The 23,407-nt window shown below is 54.3% G+C and overlaps 1 protein-coding gene across 2 annotated transcripts in view; it reads left to right on the forward strand.

The window, feature by feature from the left end:
- CUL1 (cullin 1) overlaps positions 1-23,407 on the forward strand; it is a 50,435-nt gene that overhangs the window by 6,359 nt on the left and 20,669 nt on the right. For both annotated transcript variants that reach the window (XM_054692751.1, XM_037515743.2), the window contains exons 2-3: positions 13,777-14,077; positions 22,848-23,022. In XM_054692751.1, the coding sequence (XP_054548726.1) occupies positions 13,938-14,077; positions 22,848-23,022 (315 nt within the window). In that variant the 5' untranslated portion in view covers positions 13,777-13,937. The remainder of the gene's footprint in view (positions 1-13,776; positions 14,078-22,847; positions 23,023-23,407) is intronic.

The following is a 23,407-nucleotide window of genomic DNA, read 5'->3' on the forward strand; positions in this document are numbered from 1 at the left end:
CCAGCGGACACACCTTGTCCCTTTGGGGCGTCTCCCGCCCAGCTTCCTGCTCCTTGCAAAGGTCTGGTGTTGGTGTGAAGCCTGAACTCTGCCCTCTGGGGGAAAGTGGCAGGGAGGGCTTATTAGCCGGCCACTGGTGAGATCAGCAGTCTGTGACTCGGTGTGATGTGAGACTGCCAGCCTGGCCTCCCGGGAAGCCGTGCAGCGAGGACTCGGCCCTATGCAGTCACCTGCTGCAGTTGTGCTGGGCCATAAATGGTGGCACACGGCCTGCGTGTGGCCGCTTGACGTTAGAGCTTCATTTGTCCCAGTCACTATTGTCTTTATAATACAGGAGCTCCGGGTCACCACTGCACCTGTTACTGCACTTTTATTTGTTGTGAGCAATATCGGCCCCTCTATAGTCTGTGACACGTGGGGTACGGGGCTGGGAGGGGAGACCTGTGAGCATAGACGTGTAGAAACGCTGGTTGCAGACTGACGGCCTTTAATGTGTTGGGGTGCACCTGTGCCCATGCATGAGATGTGCCCCTCACTAGTGGACAGAACCCCACTGCTGTGTATAGCGTGGCTCATGCCGAGTTGGGCGCCTTTGCCAAGTGGGGGTGTTCGTCATTCTGTCCTGGGTGGGCGCTGGCTCCAGGGCCTTCGGGAAATACCAGAGGGACTAGGACCCCAGCAGGTGACAGGTGTAGTTGTCTGGAAATAATTTTTACTTCCATCTATTCTGTCTCTAAATCCTCAACCTTATCACGGGACGCATCTGAGAAACGTCTTGAAGCACGTGGGTCTGAATTCTCCCGTCGGCCCTCCTGAGGAGCAGCACGGCACGGCGCCTGCTCTTGGGGGGTGGTAGCTCAGCACGTCTTACACCTGGGGATACTGGTTTGGAACACTTATTGCCAAGCTGCTTCAGTTTTTTCAAAAAGCGAAACTGCCAGAATTCAGTCCACCCAGCAGCCGCTGTCCATTTCTCTCAGGCCCTTCCCTGGCGGGCCCGCCTGGTGGCCTGCCTTCCTCGCCCAGTGGGCCTCAGAAGTGGACGCTGCTCACACGACAGGTCAGGTCAGTTCGGGACCTGTAGCCAGATGTGGTTTCTGGGTCACTCAGGCACCTCTAAGCCCACCTCCCGGGCCAGGTCACCAGCTGTTGCGCGTGGTCTCGGCTTCAGCGGTCGGGGCGATGGCGTCGCGCTCTGCTCAGGGCGTCTGCGTTCAGGAGAATGCCCGTTGATGCCTGTCCTCGTCCACCTGGCTGTCGGTTTCCAGTTCTGTTCTGGCCGCGCTGGTTCTGACCGGAGTCGCCTCACCTGAGCTCCAGTGGGTCCCGCCTGCGCTCGGGGCTCCCCCCAGACCCCCGCCCCCGCGGCTGCAGACCTGCCGCACCTGCTCCCTCGGCCACACCCAGCACCGCTGTCTCGCGCTGGATTTTCCTCTCTGTCCACGGGTCTCCTGTCCAGTGTCCTCTCCTTCCATTTCCTCTCATGACGAAGTCTCTTCCTGATTCTTCGGCTGCTCTGTGTTCAGGCCTTCTGCCTGGTGACGCGGCTGTCGCCTGTGTAGGGTTTGTCCCGGCAGGTGTGAGTCACCTGGACCTGTGGGGCGGCTCTGCCTTTGCACCTGGTCAGCCCCTCACAGTCCCATTGACCCGAGACTGCTGAGCGTCCGGCGTGGGCGCTGCACGGCCTGGGGCTCTGCTGGTGCCATCCTCCAGGCTGGGTGCAGCTCCCAGAAATAGAGCGGCCTTGTGAAGCGCCCCAGCTTGGGAGGAGTTCTGTTAACTCCAGGAGTTTACCTGTAATGATACATTTTGGAAATTTCACTTTGATGAGGCTGATTTATGGGATCCGCCCTTGACTAAGGAACCCACCGGATGATGACCAGGCCCAGCCTGCTAGCACCCTGGAGGTGTGGGTGTGCCAGGAGGTGAGTGCCCGCCCTCCCCCTCCCAAGCTGGCGGCCACACTTGGTGGTCCCCGAGGGCCGCAGTGGAAAGAGCTGTAAAGCTCAGTTGGACGGCTCTCCTGCCTTGCGGGGAGTCACGCTGCAGCTGTACCTGAATAAGAGTATTTTTGTTCGAAATGCCAGCGGAGTGGACCAAGGGAGGGCACCGCCTCCGCCACGTCGCATCTCTGCCCTGCTCAGGTTGCTCTGTCCACTTGCCGGTGCCAGCGTGTGCATCGGGGTGACGGCGTGTTGGTGGGGGTGCGCCGTGTGTGTGGCGGGCTCCCAGGGCTGCCCGCGGCCTGGGTGTGACGCAGCATTTGTCCACACACCTGCGGCCGGGGCGGTATGCCTGTCTCTGCTCTCGGTGGATGCAAAACCCGGGTTTGACGGCACTTCTGTGCAGCATGGAGCACGTGCCCTGCCTCCAGCATTTGTAATGACTGAAAATAACTGAATTTTAGTTACTTGACAGTGGTAGTGACATTTTCAACACGAGGCTTTTTATCACTTGCAGCCCAGAGGGGGGTGGGGCAGAGGGGGTGGGGTCTCTGATGGTGTGGGGGGCTGCAGCAGGAGGTGGTGTGGGGCTGGTGGATAAATGGGTGATTGAAGTGAGAACAAATCAGCCGTAGATAGCACGTAGGAGGGGCGTCAGGGGCAGTCCCTCCCTGGGCAGCCAGCGTGGAGTGCGAGGGTCTGAAAGTTCACTTGCAGGGTGAGGTGCTGCTCAGTTTTTGGACTTAGGGTTAGTTTATCCATATTTACCCCAAAAGAGGAGTAACGCAAAGGGTGAAAAGCCTGAGTCAGGTGAATATCTGGTTCACTCAGGGAGAGGGCAGCTTTCCAAACCTGTTTATTTAGCAGGTGTGATTCGGGTATCGGCGCTCACCGTGGCCCAGCAAACAGCCCCCCACACCTGTGGAAGTCTGGACAGCAGCCTGGCGGCGCTTGGTACCACCATCATGGGTAGCCTCCCCCTGCAGAGAGACCTGCTGCTTGTCCCAGCTGCGCCCCAGAAAAGCCAGTCCCTGGGATGCTGCTTGGTGATGGTGGGCTGCCTGGAGGAGGTGGTCCCTGCAGCAGCATCCCGACACCCACCGGTCAGATGTGCAAGAAGTGTTTTCAGGTTGATATTTGAAGGATTCTGGTATCTTGTGGTAGAAGGAAACGTTTGCTTTAAGAACGAACGGGATTTCAAAGTAAGTTTGAGCTTTTAGTAGCTGCTTCTGACTCCCTAGGCCCACCAGGACACAGGGTTCCCCCTTCTGAGGAGAGATGCCCTTTGGTGGGGACTTTTGGGACTCCTGCCTCCCCAGCATCGTCAGGCATCAGGATCCAGTGAGGCTCTCAGGTGATTAAACTCATCGTGACTCGAGCTGTGAGCACACTAACATGGGCCTCTCCCTTCTGGGAGGATTTCTGTTGTTTTCCTTCAGAATCATGAACCGTGTCGAGTAATCTTCCCAGCATTTTATTGGCATAACACCTTTCTCCCTACAGCAGCCTCCTAAGACAGACAACTGCCATCCCATCCCAGGAGGCACTGCCCCAGCTCTCGCCCTGCGGACGGCCCCACGTAGGGGGTGCGTTCTGCAGGCTGCCCTGCACCTGCGCAGACACTGAAACCAAAGCTGCATGGAGGAGAACACTCACCTTGTAAATGTTCTGTGAACTTTTTTTTTAATTCAAATTTTTGAAGACTGCCGCTCATCACTAAGTTGACCTTGTGGCCCACGCGGGCGTGGATGGCCGGCCTCAGTTTGAAAGTCGTGTGGAGAGAGGATCGTGATTTCCTTGCTTTAGAGAGAATGCAAATGCTTGGAATTAACTACACCCAGGTAGCAAGCAAGACCATTGCCTCGATCTGTCGCCAAAGCACCAGGCCAAACGGGGACTGAAATACAGCCCTAGAGTCAAACGGCCAGATGGTGCGGACAGACCAGTCTGCAAAGCACCTGTCCAGCAGGAGTGATTGGGGCGGTCTGCAGGTTTTCACATTTTCTGAGAAGATGTATGCCAGCCGTGCTGACGGCATCCTTCCTGGAAATTCCATGGTAAAGTGGGAGGAGTCTGAGTGCTGCCTGGATTAAAGTCAGCTATGAATAGAACAATGTTAAGGCTTTGAGCGTGAATGTGGATTAGGATTTAAAAGGATCCTCTTAATTTCTGTGTACCAAATCTAAGGGTACAAATTGTCTCCCAACCCCGAAGATGTTCACAGGAGAAAAGTCCATGCTTTTATGTAACGATACGTGAAGCGTCTCGTAATTACAAAACCACGTGTGTGTTTGGGAGAATAAATTGAATTAGTATGTGCGTGTGTGTATATATTATGTGCAGGTGTCCCCCGCTTTTCAAAAGTTTATGTCATATCACTTTGACAAAGAGTCTGTATTGGTACTGTTTTGCTCACTGAAAGGCTCCAATTAAGACTTTCTCTTTTTAAAAAAAAAAAAAACATTCATGCATACAAGAACCAGGGAACTGGCTAGAGGTGCCAGGGGGTGAGAGGATTCACCAGTGACAGAGCGGGGAGCAGAACAGGCAGACGGACTGAAATCCACTGCTGAGGGGAGCAGCGGGGAGGCAGGAGATCCTAGTCTGCTGCGCCATGTGGGTATCTATCTCCCTGGCCAGCTGGGGCTCGAACTCATGCTGCAAAGGCTGCGGCCAGCTTCACAGCGCTGCGCTCAACCCCCTGCGCCACCAGGGAGGCCCTAAGACTTTCTTTTGTGACAAAAGGCACAACGTGAAAGTCGCTTTTGTTCTGCAGTGGCTACCTGTTCTAGCAGCACCTGCCTGTTCTAGCGGCACCTGGTCCGAAAGATGCCGGCCTGCTCCAGCCCTGGGCGCTTGTGCTCTGGCTGCACGTTGACCCAGCATTCCTGCCTTGCTGTGCTGGGTTATTCTAGGCTTTGTGTCTCATAGGGTATGGTTTGGTAGGTTATTTTATGCTCTAGGAACAAAGTTTTTCTGCGTTAAAAAAAGGAAATTGCTTCTTTGCTTTGTACCATTGTGGCTTAGGAAGGTCTCGCAGGAACACTGTTTTCAGATAACAGGGAGACCTGGAATTAGAAATCCACAGCCTGATCACAAGGAGGCAGTTGTCACACTTCACTTGGGGTACGTCTGAGAGCCTGCTGATTTCAGAGCTCTGGGAGTCCTTAGAAAGTGTGAGAAATAGAGAACATTCAACTGTGAAACTTTACATTTGTTTTTACCCCTGAGTGGTAGATCCTGGCCTGTTTCTTAATTTTTCTAAAGCCATCAGTTTTACAGTTTCTATGACTTGTTTGAATATGTCTTTTAAATTTTATACGCAGTGTAAATGTTATGTGTCCCGCCCCCACCCCCCCAACATACACACGCACCCCGCCTGGTTTCCTCAGCACTGTTGTTATGCGGGTAGAAAATAAAACGACCTAAAAGGAACCATACTCCGGCATGTCCCTCACTTGGCAGGGTTGTAAGCTTGGTGGGATTTTTGGTTTCGTTTTTTGAAGGATCTTCAGAGATTCGGGTGTGCCCCCAAATACTTGAAGTCATGAATTCACCAACATTTCTGGAGCACCTGCGGTGGCCTGGTGCTGGGGCTTCAGCTGTGGATCAGACTTGACTGCCATAAGCGTCTGTGGTCAGGACTTTATGTGGACATAGATTTTTCAGCTGCTTTAAGGACATACCAAGCAGTGTGATTGCTGGACTGTGTGGTTAGAGTAGGTCTAGTTTTGCAAGAAGCCACCAAAGCGCCTGAACCATTTTGCATCCCCCCCACCCCCCCAAGGGCTCTCCTCCCCGCCAGCATTTGGGGCTGCCAGCGCTCTGGCTTGGGCCATCTGACCACGTGTGGTCTGGTCAGCGTGCATCTCCCTGGCGACGGGTGTGGCGTCTCTGCATGTGCGTGCTTGCTTGCCATCCGTGTATCTTTTTTTGGTGCAGTCTGTGGCCCAATTTTTAATAGAATGGCTTTCTTACTGGGCTTTAGGAATTCTTTGCATTTCAGTGCACGGTGCTCCGGGCCCACCATGCCCTTGGCGTTATCTCCAAGCTCCTCGGCGACTCTTGCATGGGCCGCCTGGGGTGTTGTGTCTGCAGCATCCTCTCCAGTTTACCTAGGTTTTCTCCCGTGGTACCTTCTAGGAGTTTTCTGATATTGTCCTTTCATTTTTAGCAAAGGTTTTGCAAATACTGCAAAAATAACGTTCAGCATACTAAAACTACTCTTGCATCAAATGAGTTCATCATTTTTTGGCACAAGCCAGGTGAACCAGAAGTTTGCGGATCGTTTATGACTTTGGATGTTTTCAGAAGGGCGAAGCAGAGCTCACTTGGGGAATTCTGCTGTGTGCCCGGTGCCGAACCAGAGTTTTCACAGATGAGAAGTTGGTATTTGGGTCTTTACTCAACAATCGGAACTGGCCTCACAGAGGGGCCCAGGCGCTGCTGGTGTGTGCCCGGCACTGCCCGTGATCTGGATTCCACTTGTGTCTCCTCTGTGGTCGGCTTAGTCCCATCTGGGGGTGATCTGACTTGGGGGTCATCTTGCCAGGACGGTCAAAGGACCCTGGGTAGAAGGTGGCCGGAGGCATGGGCGCGGGCAGGACGCAGGCAGCTGCGTGTCGGACTTCGCACTCACTGCTGACCACGCGTGCTCCCGGCTGTGCGTGGTGCTGGCGAGGTGTCTGCGCTGGGGTGGGGGGTTGAGGCACAGTGGTTGCCGTGTGCTGTTGTTTCTGAGAGTTGTGCTTTTCGCCGCCTTCAGAATTTAAAGGGAAACTCCCTCGTCCTTCTTCCCTGATGGTGACTGAGGGGGGTGCACACCCCTTCATCCGGGCTGCCCGGGGCTCCGGCGTCTGCCTGCGCCCTCCCTGCAGTGGGGCCTGCTACGCTGCCGCACCTGCCTTTCGCTGGGCTGCTGTCCCGAGCCCGCGGGCGCCCCCTGGGCCCGTACACGGGTGTGCTGGTCCGGCCACCTGCCGGAGGGTCCGAGGCAGGCTCGGCTTGACCCCTTTGGGGCTGTTATGAGTAATAGTCACGAGCGCTCGAGTGCAGGTGTTTGGGTGGAGTTTTTTTCTTTTCCGGGTGGGCCGTTTTCTCGTTTGGGGGCTGGAGCTCTGGCAGCGGAACCAGTGGGTCATGGGGTAAATTTAACTGAACCTGGTCTCTTAATTAGCCCCACACATTCAGTCACTGGCTTAGGGTGAAAACACAGGCAGCTCATGCGCTGGCGGTGCAGTCAGGTCTGGGGGACCCTAGGAGGGGGTGTGTTGAGAAATCCCCCGTTTGGGGGTGTGTTTTCTGTTGTTCCTCCTGCATTGTAGGCCTGGATGTAAAGGTTTACAATGACTTTACCAAGAAGAGACGAAGCCCCGCTGACGTCTCTAGGAAGCCGTCTCTTGGGGTATTACCTGGATTTTATATACTTTCTTGTCAGATGTAGTTGTTCAAACTAAATTGGAAACGTCCCCTTATAAGAAAGTGTGGTAAGAGTAACTTCCGCAAGCCTTGCCTTTCAGCAGAGAAGTCACTGCGTTTATCTGAAGGGAAACATCCTTCCTGGTAGATTACTGATTGCACTAGTTGCTGGTCTGTATTTACAAGATACTAGTCCTTGTTTTGGTATCTTCGAGATTCCTCCTTGATTAAAAAAGTGAAAGATTCTAAATGCAAGCTAGTGAACATTCAGATGAAGTGGACAGCTTCAGTTTGGGGGGTGTCAGGACAGATGTGCCCAGCTCGTGGTTCTCCTGCCCTTCCTGATGGGGCCCGGGACAGCCCGGGCTCGGCCCAAGACACGGTCAGCTCTCCTGGCCCTGCTGCTCCCTTGGAAGTGTGTTGTGTAATCACCCCCCCCCCAGGAAGTGGATCAGAAGCCCCTTCCTCAGGGGACGCCTGGGGTCGCGTGCTGGGGCCTTTGCCACTCAGTAGAGGCTTTGGGAAATGACGGCCTCTGAGCCAGAGTCCCCTTATCTGAGAGAAAGAGGCGGCACCCCGCAGAGCAGAGCAGGCAGCTGTGTAGGGCCCCGCAGCGCCGAGCCCGGCAGTGCACAGTGGACGTGAGGTGTCTTCTCCGCAGCGTCGGGCGTGGCGCAGGGCTGGCGAGCGCAGAAGCGGCTCCTGGAGGCGTGTGCCCAGGGAACGGGCTGTGGGCAAGACCTGCCGCGGGGACGGGGGACTGTGACACTGAGACCTGGGGGACACCCGTTGGTGGTCCAGGTGAGGTCAGAAGGCCTGGACTGTGTGGCGCACACAGAAGGGGCTGGGGTGGAGATGAGGCAGAGGGAGGGCTGATGGAGCGGACTCCAGGGGGCCCGGATGGGAGGATCAGAGCCGACTGGCCCAGCAGCTGGGGAGACGGAGGGGCTCAGCGGGAAGGTCGGCCAGTTGGGGCTGGTGCATCCGCAGGGCCTTCACGTCAGCCTCCAGCGAGGGGCGTGTGACGCGGCCGCGCTGGTGGGTGTTCGGCATGGGGGTGCAGTGGGGCTCTGGGGTTCTGAGTTGGGCATGAGGCTTCTGCCAACTGATTGAAAAAGAGTCGAGAGGGAGGCGCCGAGCTGTTTTCCACATGGGGGTCTGTAGCCCCTTGTAGCGGCGGGAAGGGCCAGAGCAGGATCTCTGTGGTCCTCTGCAGACAGGGTCACGGAGAGTCCTGGAGCCCTCAGAGGCCTTTTCAGGCTTTTATTGCGTTTACCAGGTACACGGCAGGCAGGGGCACCGGGAGGCTGGCAGGTCTCCCAGCCCCCCGGCGAATCTTCACTCTTTCTGGCGTTCTCTCGTGGCCTCTGCTTTGCTGCTGGTTCTCTTCTGGTCTCTCTCACACTCTGCTGGCATCACCGTGATGCCGCCCTTATAAGCCCCGTCTCAGCCCAGGTGTACCTACCTACACACGCCCACACCCCACTCCAGGTGCTGCCATCAGGCATGCATTCAGGACCGCAGGGATCCGTCATCCATCCTGATGGTGGGAGGGCAGGAAAGCCTGACACTTTGTTACCTTACCCTGCGCCCCTGTAAGTCTGGGGAGAGGAGAGCAGGTGGAAGAGCTGAGTCAGGAGCAGCTTGGAGTCGGGCTACTGGCACCCAGGCCCTGGGACAGCACCTCGCAGCCCCACCTGCGGGTCCCAGGGCCAGAAGCCCCAGGAGAGTCGGGCGGGCTCCCAGAGCCCCGTGCCCTCACCGAGCAGTTGCACCTGACCTCAGGCCTGCACCTCCCGGCCTCGGGGGCAGAGCAGCCTGCCCTGTCCAGGCGGCGGCTCATTTACATTTAGCCCAGTTTACAACTCTCTTGACTCTCCACTCGGGACCTTCCCAGCCTCATTCTAAGTGGTGTCGAGCACCCGCTGGTCTGCCAGCTCCTGCTCCTTGGCATGTGTCAGCTCCACTCTGGAGACCTGGCGATGTGGGGCTTGTGGGTGGGGTGCTCCCTGGGCAGTGCATGCCCATCCTCAGGAATAGCAGCTCCCCAGTTCTGCGGGGGCTCCCGGAATCCACCCCCACCCCACCCCTCCTCTTGCTTTTCTACGTTTACTCACATGCAGTAGAGGTTTGCTGAGTTGTCCGGTTCTCATTATGGAAACTAGAACTGCCACGCACCTCTCTTACCGGGAGCCCAGAGTGCAGGCAGCCCCGGGGCCGTGCTGTCCGCAGAGCATGTGGCCAGCGCCTCACCCACTCTACCCCATGTGGGGCTCTTGGGGCTTCCCATTCATGTGTGGGGGTGGCCAGCGTGGGGGCCGCCTTGCCTGTGCCCACGGCGCGAGCGCATGGCTGTGTGGTCCAGGTCTGGGGCCCCGTGCGCACCTGTGCTGCCTGCCGACCCGCAAGGAGAAGCCAGGGCGGGGCAGCCGCAGCCCGTGCGCGGAAGAAGGGAGGCGCCGAGGAGCCCGCGGGGATGTCTGACTTTCCAGCAGACTTAAAATTTACTAAACCAGAAAAGCTCCGCTTGGTCTCCCTCTTTCCTGTGAATGTTACCTGTTCGCGTTACTTCTAACAAAGACTGTATTTGTAGACAGTACAGTAATATTTTGAGCCCTCCCCCCCCCTTTTTTTTTTTTTTTTTTGCATTTTTGAAAACAGGGAGCCTTGCTGGAGCAGCTGTCAGTGGTTTTTTGGGAAAACTTGTGTTTCTTGGTTCCTGCTACAGCTCAGGTGTGAATGATCTGGCACCACTTAACCCTCTGAGCCTTGGCGTCGGCTCCGGCATCTGTCAGCCCTGCTGGGCCTTCATTGATAGAAACAGAGGCAGATGCGAGGCTGCGTCAGTGGGGGAGCCTGGCGCTGGATTTGGGGTGTTTGCGGTGGGGTTGAAGAGGCACTCTATTGTCTCAGTCCTTCAAAATTTACAGATTCCACCTCCAGCGTAGAGATGTCACCAGTTCCCCCAGGCCTTACGGATTTACGTCTCTGTCCTACATGTAGGGTTTGCAGGGAAATAGCGTCTGAGGGGTGCAAAACCGTCATTGGTCAGCCTCTGAGGAGCCCTCGTACCCCTGGCCCTGCGTCTTCCTCACGGTCTACAGGCCTGACTCCACGCCCAAGGTGTTCTGAGCAGCACCCCCAGGCCCCCACTGCCGGCCACATCCGCTCTGCCCTGCGACTGCTGCCTCCCTCCCTGCTTTCCCTCCTCAGCTCTTCGTGGCACTTTCCAGGGGCTGTGTTCTGTCTCCGCACCCGCAGCCCCTTGCTCCTCCTCACAGGTGGGCTCCTGAGAGCCCAGGTGTGGCCAGGGGTGCTTCCCCGTGGCCCTGGCGCCAGCTCAAAGTCCTCCCCATGCCCAGCACCACTATCTCTGGTGACTCAGCTTCTTCACAGAGAGTCGGAGAGTTGCCTCCCGGAGCCCATCCCGTCGGGCCTGCCCACCGCCTGTAGGCCCCCAGGCCACGCCACCGGCGCCACCACTCCTGCCTGTGCTGGCAACCAGGTTCTTGAGGCCCTTCTGTGTCCCTGCGCCCCCAGCCCTTTCCAGCTGGACTCCACCCTTCAAGCCACAATGAGCGCAGTGAGACTTTGCTCCCTGAGGTCTCTGGGCCTTGCGTCGGCTGGAGCAGAAACTGGTTTTAGGGGTTGATGTGGCGGCAGTCACTGCTGTGTCGTTCTACCCCCACTGGGGTTTCCTGGCCTCCAGACCCCACCCTGGCCTCTCAGTAGCGCTGTTGGCTGCGGCTCTGCAGGTGCCAGTCCTTGAGTAGCTAAAAGTTCCTGTGGCTCCCTTCGGCCCTCCTTCCTGCAGTTTCCTGCTTCGCTCCCGAGCTCTGCTTGCCCACGGCCTCGAGGGTCCCGTGTACCTCGGGGTTGCCGTCTCGGCCCTGTCAGCGGAGTCACGTGTGTCCCTGGAGGCCGTGTCACGTACACCAGCGAGGAGGCCACGGCCCACGCTTGCTGCGTGGCTTGCAGCTGGTCAGGGGCCGCCGGGGAACCAGCTTGGTGCAGTCAAGTTTTCATCTCCCGCAGACCTCGGCCCTTGGCATTGAGGGGTGTCGTTGCTGAGTGAGAGGAGTTGGGGCGGTGCGGAGGACCCCAGGGCCATGGGGCCCAGTCGGGACCCACACGCCACAGTCCTTGAAACAGAGCTTGCTTTCCTTTTTTTTTTTTTAATTGAAGTCAGTGCGTTTTTGCATGGTAGATCTTCCGGGTGTTCATTTAGAATCAGTTTGGTTTTGTCTTCTTAGCCTGTGTTCCCTGACTGCCCGTGCGGACCCTGGCGAGAGTGTTTCCTGGGAAACTCAGTCCTGAGCTACATTCAGGACAAAAGGCCTGGCCCAGTCGGGGTGGGTGGGAGACACTGCCGCTTCCCTGAGGAACAGCCCGAGGCACGCTCACCCTGCGGCCCCTGGAGACTTGTTTGGAGAGGACACTGACCTTTGCTCCGGCTCTGCTGCCCGCACTCCTGAGCGCCAGCGCGTGCCTAGCAGAGCTGCTCCGCGCGCGCGCTTTTGAGAAAGCCCTTTCACCCTCCCGAGAGCCAGAGTCCTGGGCGCTCCGTGGTGAGCTCCCACCTGCGCTCACAGGCCCCTGCGCGCCACTAACCTGGTGATGCCGCGCCCTGCGGACCACGCGGTGGTTAGGAAGCCGGTTTCCAGCAGCTGTGGGCGCCGCCCAGCCCTTCGGTCCACCTCCCTTCTGCTGTCACCCCCTGTGCACCCGTTGTCCGACTGTCCTGGGGGAGAAGAGGGTGGGCGTGTGCCCCACCGCCGTGGCCCGGCCAGCCTGGCTGGCTGCCACCTTCAGTGGGGTGCTGGGGTGTCCAGCGGCTTAGGGCCGCCCTGGGTGGTCATGCCCACTGTCACTGAGCCCTGTGATGCCAGGATGTGTTGGAAAAGGATCTGGGACCTAAGTAAGATTCTGTTTGTTTGTTTGTTTGTTTGTTTGTTTGTTTGTTTGTTTGTTTTACTGTCTGCCCTCCGGGCCTCCTGGGGCTTTGGGCTACATGACTGGTTTCCTGGGGAGCTGCTTTTACCCCTTACCACAAACCTCCAGACCTCTGGCTTTTATGACTTCCACTTAAGGTTTCTGACATGAGGTGGAGGGAGTGTAGCGTGTAAGGTGGCGTGTTCCTGAAGACTCCGCAGTGACAGACGCGCTGGGCTTCCGCGGGCGCCTGTGCTGCAGGAGCAGACCCAACCCCTGAGCCGGGGCCCGAGCGCCTGTGTCCCCCGGGAACGACGGGGGTGTGGGGGGGACAAGGTGGCGAGGGAGGACTGGCCTCCCAGCTGGGGGAGCGGTCAGCAGTCAGCCCGCCCGGCAGGGCCCGCGCGCGTAGGACGACGCAGGAAGGTAGAAGGGGAACGAGGGCAGTGCTTTCCCCGGTGCTGGCAGCAATGACAAACGTTTAAAAACAGAGCAATGGAGGATTTCGGTGGATGTGAGAAAAGCTCGTCTAAGAATTAGCTGGGGTGAGAGTGTGGGGGATTTAAGTGATAATTTCCCCAAAGGGGTGAGGGGTGCGGGCTGAGCGAGGCAGTGCCGTGGGAGCCATTAAAATGGTTCTGTGTTTCTTAACCTCTCGCTAGATACGCTGTCCCCGAAATCCTCAGGTTTGGGCGTGATGGCGTGGCACGTCCGCGGTGTTTGCATGCGGAGAACTGACTTAATCCAGCCCGGAATAGCTGGGGCCGCTGTCGGCGAGCCAGGGTCTTGAAGCTGAATTATAAATAGTTTGGTGGAGTCGCTTGATACATTTAGAAACACTTCCAGGACCTGTGTGTTATGAGGGCAGGTACTGTGCAGCCGCAGTTTCCCCCACATCAGCTTGTTTGAACTCCACAAGAACTATTTGAGGAGGGTGATTCAGCCCCATTTTGCGGACCAGGGAATCGGGGCTTAGAGAAGCTGCGTCTCTTGGCCACAGGCCTGGCGGGTGTGGAGCTCAGCACCCGGCCGGTTGTCTGCGTTCAGCGTACGCTTAAAATTTTGATAATTCTTGCCAAATTCCTTTCTCAAAAGGGAGTGACTGTTTTCCTCCACCGTCAGCCACACCAGCATCCGCGTGTTTCCAAGGCGCTCAGTGAAAGAGCATAAAAATCATGGATGGTTCACGAGATCTCATGTTTTTTTCTGTTTATTAGCTATTTGTTTCTCTTTCTTGGCATTTCCTCCGCCTTCCCTTCCTGTGTAAGGTTGCGCCAGAGGTGGGGGGGCGGGGGGATGCGGGGTCCTGCCCCCCGCGGAGCCAGGCCTGGGCACCATGACCTGGCTGGGGTGTGGCTGGGCTCCCGCTGGCAGGGCCATGTGCTGGCGCATTCCTGCACCCCGGGGCCTTGTCTTGGGGCTGGGGGGTCCTGCCCGGTGGGGATGGTGAGGAAAGATTAACTGAGGCCCTTTATTTCTCCAGGTTTGCCTGCGATGAGACTGGGTTCTCTACACGGGACGGACATCCTTTCTGAGCTGCTGTGAATACGCTTGGAATGATCCTGTATATTTTCATCTAATGGAGAATTAGCTGAACCTTGGAGGAGGAGCGCTGCACTGACGACTTCAGAATAGCCATTCACAATGTCATCCAACAGGAGTCAGAACCCCCACGGGCTGAAGCAGATCGGCCTGGACCAGATCTGGGATGACCTCCGCGCCGGGGTGCAGCAAGTGTACACCAGGCAGAGCATGGCCAAGTCCAGATACATGGAGCTCTACACGTATCCCCGCCCCGCGGTGCCCGGCCGTGACGGAGGCGCCGGCTCATGTTTTCTCTTGCCGGTTCTTGCTGTGGTGTATTTGGAGTTCATTTTTAAGCTTTAAAAATTAATTCATTTAGTTCTTAAGATTTTTGATCGGAGGTGAAATCGGCTGGTTGTTGTCTGAAGCAGACTGTTCCCGACAGTGGCTGCTGGCCGTGTGTGGCCATTCACATGTAAAGTCAAACTTGGTCCCTCCGTTGCGGGCCCCACGTTCCAGTGCTCGGCAGTGGGTTCATGCACTTTGTGCGTGGCGCAGAAGGCGCTGGTGGCCCAGGGCCCGCCTGTTCAGAGGCTGTGGCTGCCGTCCCCCTGAGGGCCGAATGGAGGAGCTGCCCCGGGGCGGTCTGTGCCGCACAGCCAAGGACAGGCCCTCACCAGCCCCGGCTGGGGTGCGTGTGCCCACTCCCGGCCGAAGGGCCCCACGCAGAGCCAGGGTTGTGCTTTATGGTAAAGGTTTGCGCTGTGGCTATGTCTTGTGCTGAGAACATCCGCCACTGACCCGTGGCTGGGCCCATGGTGTGGCGTGTGTGGAGTCATGAGGGTGAGAAGGGCGTGTCCTGTAACTTGTGTCCTGTAACTTGTGGACGTTCTGATGCCCTTCAGGTGTGAGAGACGGGCGAGATCTGACCTCGGTCACGGGGCACGGGAGGCCGGCTTGCTGGTTCTTAGGTTTACAGTTGCTGGTTAGTTCTATGGAGGCTTAGGGTGGAATCTTCGCGTGTCAGAGTGCCTTGCTGTCAGATGGGGTGTTCTAACTTAGTGCGCTCAGCTGGATGGTATCTGAGAATCTTAAAAAGTTAATTTTAATTCAAATACTTAATGATACTAACGAAACTTAAAATTTGTTGTTGGTTTCTGTGCATGTTCATGTGTATCTACACTTACACTGTGAAATGCTTTTTTGGAGACAGTTTTATTGCGATTTAATTGTATGCCATCTTGTTCGCCTTATTCTGATATGCCTGGCATCCGTGTCCCGTGGGTACCGGGTGGGTGCAGCGGTGATCGTAGGCCACTCCGTTCCCCTAGCCCTAAGGCCGCTGTCCAGCTGTCTCCGCACTGTCAGAAGGAGAGGTCACACACCTCCCGGGCCAGCCACCCTCTGGGTGCCGCCATGTGGTTGACCCGACTCTCTGGTCCCTGACAGCGCCGGGCTCCCCACCCCTGAGGTGAGGGCTGTTGTCAGGGCTTATGTGGACAAGGCCCTCAGCTCCTAGGCACGTGCCACAGAGGGACATTGGGTCATCTGGCACATGAGGCCAGTAGGGAGACAGCTGCCCAAGGGCCACGCCATATGCCACCCCCACCAGCTGGTGACAGCACAGAACCCTGCTCGAAGGCATCATGGTGGGCGCGTGCCCTTGGCCAGCGCAGTCTACCAGCCTGGGCCAGCAATCTCTGCTGCTTCTGCTGGTCTCAGGTCTGGGTGTGCAGGTTAGCTTGAGCGGTCACGTGGCTTTGTGGAGTCCAAGGCCTGGGAGGGCTGGTTCGTGGCAGGGGGCGCCCTCAGAGCTTACAGAGCACAGCCCGATGGAGCAGGGCCGTCTGACCAAGTGGGTGAGGTCCCTCTTGGGCGGGATATCCTGTCACATCCCAGAATCCTTGGGCCTTTTCTCAAACACGAGGGCCTTTTCTCGACCTTCACGAGGGCCAGAGTCGGGGCCGCATTCTTGCTCAGGCCTCCTTCCCTTTCAGCGTCTTGGGCTGCAGGAGAGAGCTCGATTTCCTTTCCTCTGAGCTGCAAATCCGTGATGGGATTTCTTCTTCAGTGTATTGACAGCGTTATGTTTCAGGCGCTGTTCTTGGCTCAGAGGTCAAGCTCGGGTCCTGATGAGCAGAGCGGGCCTTTGTGGAGGGGCTGCGGTGAGGCCGAGAGCGGCCTGTCGGTCCAGGCATCGGGCCATTGGCGGCAGCGTCTGTCTGTCTTGCTGGACCCCAGGCCCTGCCCTTCCAGGTCAGCTCTTTCCTCTGTGACCATCTTTTATGGCTTCCCTTGGAGTCACCTTGAACTTGCTTGTTGATTTGTTTTTTCTAGATAGAAAAAAATGTAGGTTCTTCCTGTAGTGCTGGGAGCTGCATTTGCTCATTGTTTTCTTAGCCTGGGTAGATTTTCTGCTAAGTCCTCTTTTCCCAGCCCATGCACTAAGGACCAAACCTGTCTTTCCTAGTCCTGCTGCTTTCTTCTCCTAAGTCAGCCTCAGCACATTCAGAAACCACATTTAATCTCTGTCCCGATGCTCTGAGACACAACTCAGGATCAAGGCGTGCAGCCCACAGCAGCTGCCAGCATGTGCCATGCAGGGGACAGGCCAGGACATGCCGGGCCCGCTGCGCCCAGCACCCGCCAGCTGCGTGGCCTTGTCACAGCTGCCGCTCTGCCCAGGTGGGGAGGGTGCTGCGGGGGCCCGCAGCCCCCCTTGTGGGCCTCCATGAAACTAAGGGGAAAAAAAGGAAAGCAGATCAAACAGAGTAACATGTTTTCACAATTGATTGGTGATGACCCTGAAGAAGCCATGTAGAGGTGTGCGTGCGTGCGTGCGCACGCTCTTTATTCCAGACTCTCACTTTAATCTGATGCTGCCCACCTGATGGTCATGGTTTACATCGCATAGACCGGAACGTGTAAGCGTGTATTTTTTTCAAGTGCAAGCCGTGTATTCAGAGATGTATCTGTACTGCTAGGCCTAAGGCTCTGAAGGACATAACTGGTTTGCAGAGAGAAGAAACACAAATGATCGGTGGACACGGGGGAAATGCCCAGCCTCGCAATTATTAAAGAAGGGAAGAATTAAGCACTCCGTTTCCACCCGCCGGGCTGGGGACAGTGTCGGGTGCAGGCAGCCTTGGCGGGCGTGCCGAGACGGCTGCTGTGCTCAAGCTTAGCATCAGTTTGCTCTGATCTTAGAAGCAAATTTAGAACTACAAATATGGAAAGATGAGCTTTGACTTGGTTTTTTTGTTTTGTTTTGTTTTGTTTTGTTTTGTTTTTTTAAACTCTTAACTGTATCCTAAAGAAATGGTTGCGTTCACACTGCGCGTTGCCTGTTCTAACAATAGGAGCAGCAGAAAACAAGCCTCTGTCCTCAGCATGGAGGATTTGGTGCCGGGTGGCTTCTGTCTTAAACACTAGTATTTGTTCTTGTGTGATCTAGAAACAGGCACCTTTGTTTAGAGACAATAAAAATACCACTTTCCCCGGGTATCTTTGATAATCTTAATACTTTGGTCAGAAATAGGAATTACTTCAGCAGGCGGTTCTGGGACCTGGTGCCTTTAGCAGCACTGACCCAGGCCAACTGGCAGCGGCCCCGAGCATGGTGTGTTTCTGGTCACTCTTGCTTTATTTGTTCAGGTGAAGTTTAGGGTTCTGACCTGCATAGTGTAACTTTGTATCCTCGTTTTCTATTCTGCTCATCTTTTTTCTGGCCTTTTGCCTTTCTGTCATGTTGCATATATACATATTCTTTCTAGCTTTCCGATGCCTACTAAATGGGCTGGCTGGGAGAGTAACGGGACCTTGGGCTGGGAAATTCCTCTCGTGGATTAGCAGGAAGAACAAGACGGGCAGCGAGACCAGCTGATGTTGCCAAGGAGGGAGGAGCGTGCTGTCCCCAGGGTGGAAAGGCCCCTTTCGTGGGCTGAGTGGAGATGAGGAGGAAAGTCACAGTGTTTCCTGGAGGGAAAAAGGTGCTCGCGGAAGTGGGAAGTGGCACCTCCAGGGCCTGGAGTTCGTCGACTGGGCATCGCAGAGGACTGGCCGTGGTGCTTGGCGTAATTGGCTACGACAAAGGATCCCGGGAACCTCAGAGGCCCAGTGAAAGAGTGTGTACATGCAAAAAGAAAAAAGGTGTATGTTCATAAAGATGGGTAGGACTTGAAAATGGATGACTTACTGTAAACGCGTGCTGGGCCGAGGATCAGTCTAGAAACTAAGTGGGATTAAAGCAGAACTGTGAGAAAGGGGTCTTCGTATCAGAGCCACCCGCTGTGGTTTGTGTTAGCAGCCTGGGTACACTGATAAGGGCCTTGTGTTGATGGCATCTTCCACCTACCATGTTTCCAAACTTCATCCATGTTGTAGCATTTATCAGTAATTCGTGTTTATGACCAAATAATATTCCATTGCTGGAAAGAACACATTCCGTTTATCCATCACCCACTGACGGACGTTGGGTTGTTTCTGTTACAGGGCAGGGAGGGGGGCACCTCAGGCCCCACAAACCTGCCCGCGCAAAATAGGCTCTGCCATCGGCTGCATCAACACAAAACATACGAGACTTTCATGAAAAGGAACGTTAATACAATTAGTGAAAAATACAGGAAAGGCAAAGAATATACTTTCCAAATCAAGCACCCAAAGTGACCCGTCCCCTCGTGGGTAAAAGTCCACCCAAGCAGGATTGGCCCAGAGCAAGGCCCCAAAGCCTGTCACAAGTCTAAGGCACCTTCCAGTGGGGACCCACAGAAAAGGGTCAGAAACAACCAGACAAGCCCGGAAGGAAAAGAGCAAAATCAACATCAAGATAAAAGCTGCCATGGTCACCTCCCCACGGGTCTCACCCACATCTGTGTCACCCCGTCCACGACCAAAAGGCAAGCGCAGCTTCTTCGTGTGTCTTTCGGCTCCATGCGCCTCCTCCAGGGCTCCTTCTGGCTCCATCCTGCTTCCTTCCTTCCTCAGTCTCCTCTGCAGCTTCTTCTCTCCCTGCTCAGCTCCACCCTCCCTTGGGTGGGGCAGGAAACCTGGAACCTCCCCCTTTCCTGGACCCCCCTGTTACATTTCTACCTCTGGCTGTTGGTGTACTGGTATAAATCTGTCAACAGGTTTTTGCGTGGATGTGTTTTTGTTCTCTGGTAAATCCTAGGAGTGGAATTTCTGGGCCAGATGGTAGTGCTAAGTTGAACCCTTTTGAGACCCACCAGACTTCCAGAGTGGCTGCGCCATTTCATTTCCCACCTGCAGCACGTGAGGTTTCTGTCTCTCCACACCCCAGCTAGCTCCGGGCAGTATCTGCCTTCCAGGTTCTAGCATCCTGGTGAGTGTGATGTCTCCCTGGATGTGTTTGTTTTGTTTTGTTTTTTAAAGAATTGTTCCTTTATTGTAAGATGTTTATTTTATTTATTTTTGCATAGAAGAACTGGGGTACAGGCCAGAGGTGCGGAGGTGAGAGGATTCACCAGAGACAGAGTGGGGAGCAGAACAGATGGATCCACTGAAACTCAACTGCTGAGGGGAGCAGCAGGGAGACAGGAGAGGTCTGCTGCACCATGTGGCCTGCACCTCTCAGGCCAAAGAGGTGATAGCAGCAAGACTTAACCCCTAGACCACCACCAGGGAGGCCCCTTGATGTGGTTTAGATGTGCCTTTTCCTGATGACTCATGTGTCCATTGATTTTTACACCTCCCTTAACTGTGTATTCAGGTCCTTTAACCGTTTTCTAAATGGGTTGTATTTTTAGTTTTGAGTTGTACTTTTGGATATATTGTGAATGCAGACACTATCAGACAGATGATTCCCAGATGTTTCCTCCTGTTCATGTTATGGGTTGTCTTCAGTTTTCTCAGTTGTGTTCTGTGACACAAAAGTTTAAGTTTTTGATGAAGTCCGACTTTTTTCTTTGGTCACTTATACTTTGGTATGGTTTCTAAAAATCCCTTGCCAAATTCAAGGTCATGAAGATTTTTCTCTTGAGTTTTCTGCGAATGTTAGTAATCTTGGTTGTGTTTACATCTTTTATCTGTTTAGAATTGAATTTTATATGCGGTGTGGGGTCAGGGCCCCACCTGAGCTGTTTGCTTGTCCAGTCCTGTCAGCACCACTCACAGAGACACCATCGCTCCCCTTGAAGGGTCTTATCCAAAATCAGTTGTGCACAAACACACACATGGTTTCCTCTGGAGTCTCGAGTCTGTTCTGTAGGTCTCTGTCTTGTGCCAGAGTTGATTGCTATTGCCTTTTAATTGAGTTTTTTTTTTTTTATCTTTATTTTTCAAGGTTTATTTTTATTTATTTATTTTATGTATTTATACAAGCACTGGGTACAGTCAGAAGCGCGGGAAGGTGAGAGGATTCACCAGAGCCAGAGCGGGGAGCAGAGCAGGCAGAAGGACCGAAGTACACTGCTGAGGGGAGCAGCGGGTGGCAGGAGAGGTCTGCGCACCATGCGGGACCCTCCTCCGGTGGCCGGCCGGGGAGCAGCTGGGGATCGAACCTGTGCTGCACAGGCTGCGGACAGCTTCGCAACCCAGCGCTCAACCGCTGCGCCACCAGGGAGGCCCGCAATTGAGTTTTAAAATCATGGGAGTGTGAGTTTCTCAACTTTCTTCTTCCCCAAGATTGGTTTTGGAGCCCTTATAATTCCACGTGACCTTTAGGATCCGCTGTAACCTGTGTAAGAAGCTGCGGGGCCCTGCTGGGAACCACCAGCCGTGACTCAGTGGGGAGCACTGTCCTCCTACCTTTTCTAATTCAGGTATTTCAAGGTATAAATTTCTTGTGAGGATTTTTAACTTTATTCCACAAATTTAGATATGCTATATTTTCATTATCATTTAGTGCAACACATAATTTTCCTTATTTTTGTTTGACCCTTGGATTACTTAGAAATGTTTGTTGTTAGAAATAGTTGGAGTTTTGTATATCAGATCATTGGCAGTGATTTCTAATTTAATCCATTTTGGTCAAAGAATAAACTATGGATCCAGTTCTTTAGACTGTATTGAAGGCTGATTTAAGAAAATGGCCTGTTTGGAAAGTGGACTGTTGAAAACGGGGATTCTGCAGGATGTGGATTGGTGGGGTGTTGACGGTGGTGCTGGGGCAGGAATGCTGCTGCTTTCGGGTCATGGCTGAGCACCTGTCCCCTGCTCCCTGTCGTGGGATGTCTTGGAGGTAGCCCGAACCTGCCGTAGTGGGGGGATTACACCCCTACACCTGGGAGGAAATCAGTTTGCCAGCATGCTGGGTAGAGAGCCAGGTGGAGGTAGTGGAGAGTGTCTCGTTATCTATGTCTTCATTGATTTTCCTCCCACCGCCCCCAGCTCCTAGGTCTGGCTGCTGAGAGAAGAGCGTTAAAAACCTCTCGGGATTGTGGACTTTTCTCCTCTCTTTCATTCTCTCAAATTTTGCTTCGTGCACGTTGAGGCTTTGTTTTTAGGAGCCTATACGTATATGTTTGCCTTCTGAGCGAGGGGACCCTTCCTCACTGTGTCATGCCCTCCTCTCTGGTGGTAGTTTTATGGAAGTCTGTTTTGTCTGATAGTTATTGCCTTTTTGGTCTTTTGATGCTTGGTGTCTGCACGATAATCTTCTCCCGCCCATTCGCTCAGCCCATCTGTGTCCTCACATCTGACTGTAGCTCCTGCAGCAGCACAGAGCAGCTGTTTGTCCTTCTGACCATCTCTGCCTGTGACTGTAGGTTTTACTCTCTTCACATTCATTTCTGAATGTTAATAGGTTGATTTCAGGTCTACTTTTTTTTTCCTGCTCTTTCAAAAACATTTCTTTTATTCCTGCTTCTTCCCTTTGGAATTATTTGAAGATTTTTAGAATTGCACTTGAATCTAGGCCTTGGCCTTCTAGCTCAGCATGTGCTCTCAGGCATTGCCACATACGTCCACTTTTTCTTTTCTTAACATGCTGGAGTTAATACTGTTTGACATCACAGCAATTATTGGGAGTTTCTCTGTGTTATTTCATCTAACTTAGATATCCGTTGATGGAGAAACCTTACATTTTAACACACAGGAAATCTAACCACTAAGTAGTATCTTCAGCCCCTGCTGTCTCATGCTGCTGGCGCTTGGTTGGGTGATGGTGATGCTAATTTGGAAATGAATGTGGAGCTAAACTCTGGGTGGGAGCTTTGATACAGCTTTTAAGAGGTTTCCTTTCCATTCAAATTGTGCCTTTTGGTTTTGGGGGGTGGTCCTCTTTGAGGAGGTGAGCCTGGGAGGGAAGGAATAGCCTTGCCTCTCTGAAGAATACTTGGAAAGAACGAATTCAGTGGTTAAAAATTTTTAAACACTCAGCCCTGCCCTTCAGAGCTGTGAATGTCTGGATACATAAACTTAAGATTTTCCAACTTAAGCGACTGTTCCCCCTTGTCCTCCCTGCCACCAGATGAATCCAGTTGCCTCTGTTCTGTGCTCAGTGAGGCAGCTGAGTAGGAGCCTGGAGGGCAGGGCCAGCCCGTCGCAGTGTGGGGGCGAGGGCGCCCTGCAAGTCTCCTGCAGGCCAGGGCAGCCGCTGTGCGCCGTCAGCCAGGGAGAACCTCCTCGCACCTTCCCTGCCCTGGTTTGAGCCGAGCAAGGTTTTTGGTGTCTCACTTTCTTCTGCTGCATCCTCCATGTCTCTTTCGCTTCCTCCAGTTTTAGGCAAAGTAGCTCCAGTTCTGGGGGAGCAGCTCCTTGGGTGGCACGGTTGGGTTTCTCTGGGTCTTCACAGAGACCCCGGTGCCACGGGCGAGCCCTGCAGCACCCTCCTCAGCAGGCACCTTGGATCTGGTGACTTGAAAGGCCCATTGTGCTCTTGGTGACCTTCCTGCCGAGTGTCCAGCCTCCTCAGCTGGTGCTCTGGGTGACATTCCACCCGATTGATTGTGCTGCCTCGGGAGGGGCTTTCGTTGCTACGCCGGGAGCCGCCTGGTTCTGATATGTTTATTAGGAAAAGACTCTCGTATGAGTCGGGTCAACGACGCGTGTTGATTTCCTTGACATTGCTCCAAGTCACGTCTACAACTACTGCACGAGTGTCCACCAGTCCAACCAGGCGCGAGGGGCTGGCGTCCCACCGTCTAAGTCAAAAAAGGGGCAGACGCCCGGGGGAGCCCAGTTTGTTGGCTTGGAATTATACAAACGACTTAAAGAATTTTTGAAGAATTACTTGACAAATCTTCTTAAGGTAAGAAGTTTTACGTACTAAGCATTGATAATAGTTGTATTTTGTGTGTGTTTGGTTTTTTTTAAGTCGTGAAATACTGGTTTTAACTTCAGTGCCAGACGTTTACTGTTACCTGTTCACTTTCTTCAGGATTAGGTGCAGAAAGGTGTTACCTGGTAGGAAGTTGAAACATTCAACATTCATAAGCCATATTCTGTTTTTTGGTTAAATTAAAAGTTTCTGGTAACTGTTACATCACAATAGTGCTTCTCTTATTACTATTTTGTATTTAGTTGTTAGAAACTGGGGAGCCTTCTAATTTAAAGCACAGAATTGTGAATTCAAGTAAGCTACGCCTGTCCTGAGCCCCGTGGGCTGCAACACCTTCCTTCCGGCCTCGCGATGA

This window comes from Talpa occidentalis, unplaced genomic scaffold (assembly GCF_014898055.3).
Source record: "Talpa occidentalis isolate TD23 unplaced genomic scaffold, MPIMG_talOcc4v2.1, whole genome shotgun sequence".
In the NCBI taxonomy this organism is placed as follows: Eukaryota; Metazoa; Chordata; class Mammalia; order Eulipotyphla; family Talpidae; genus Talpa; species Talpa occidentalis.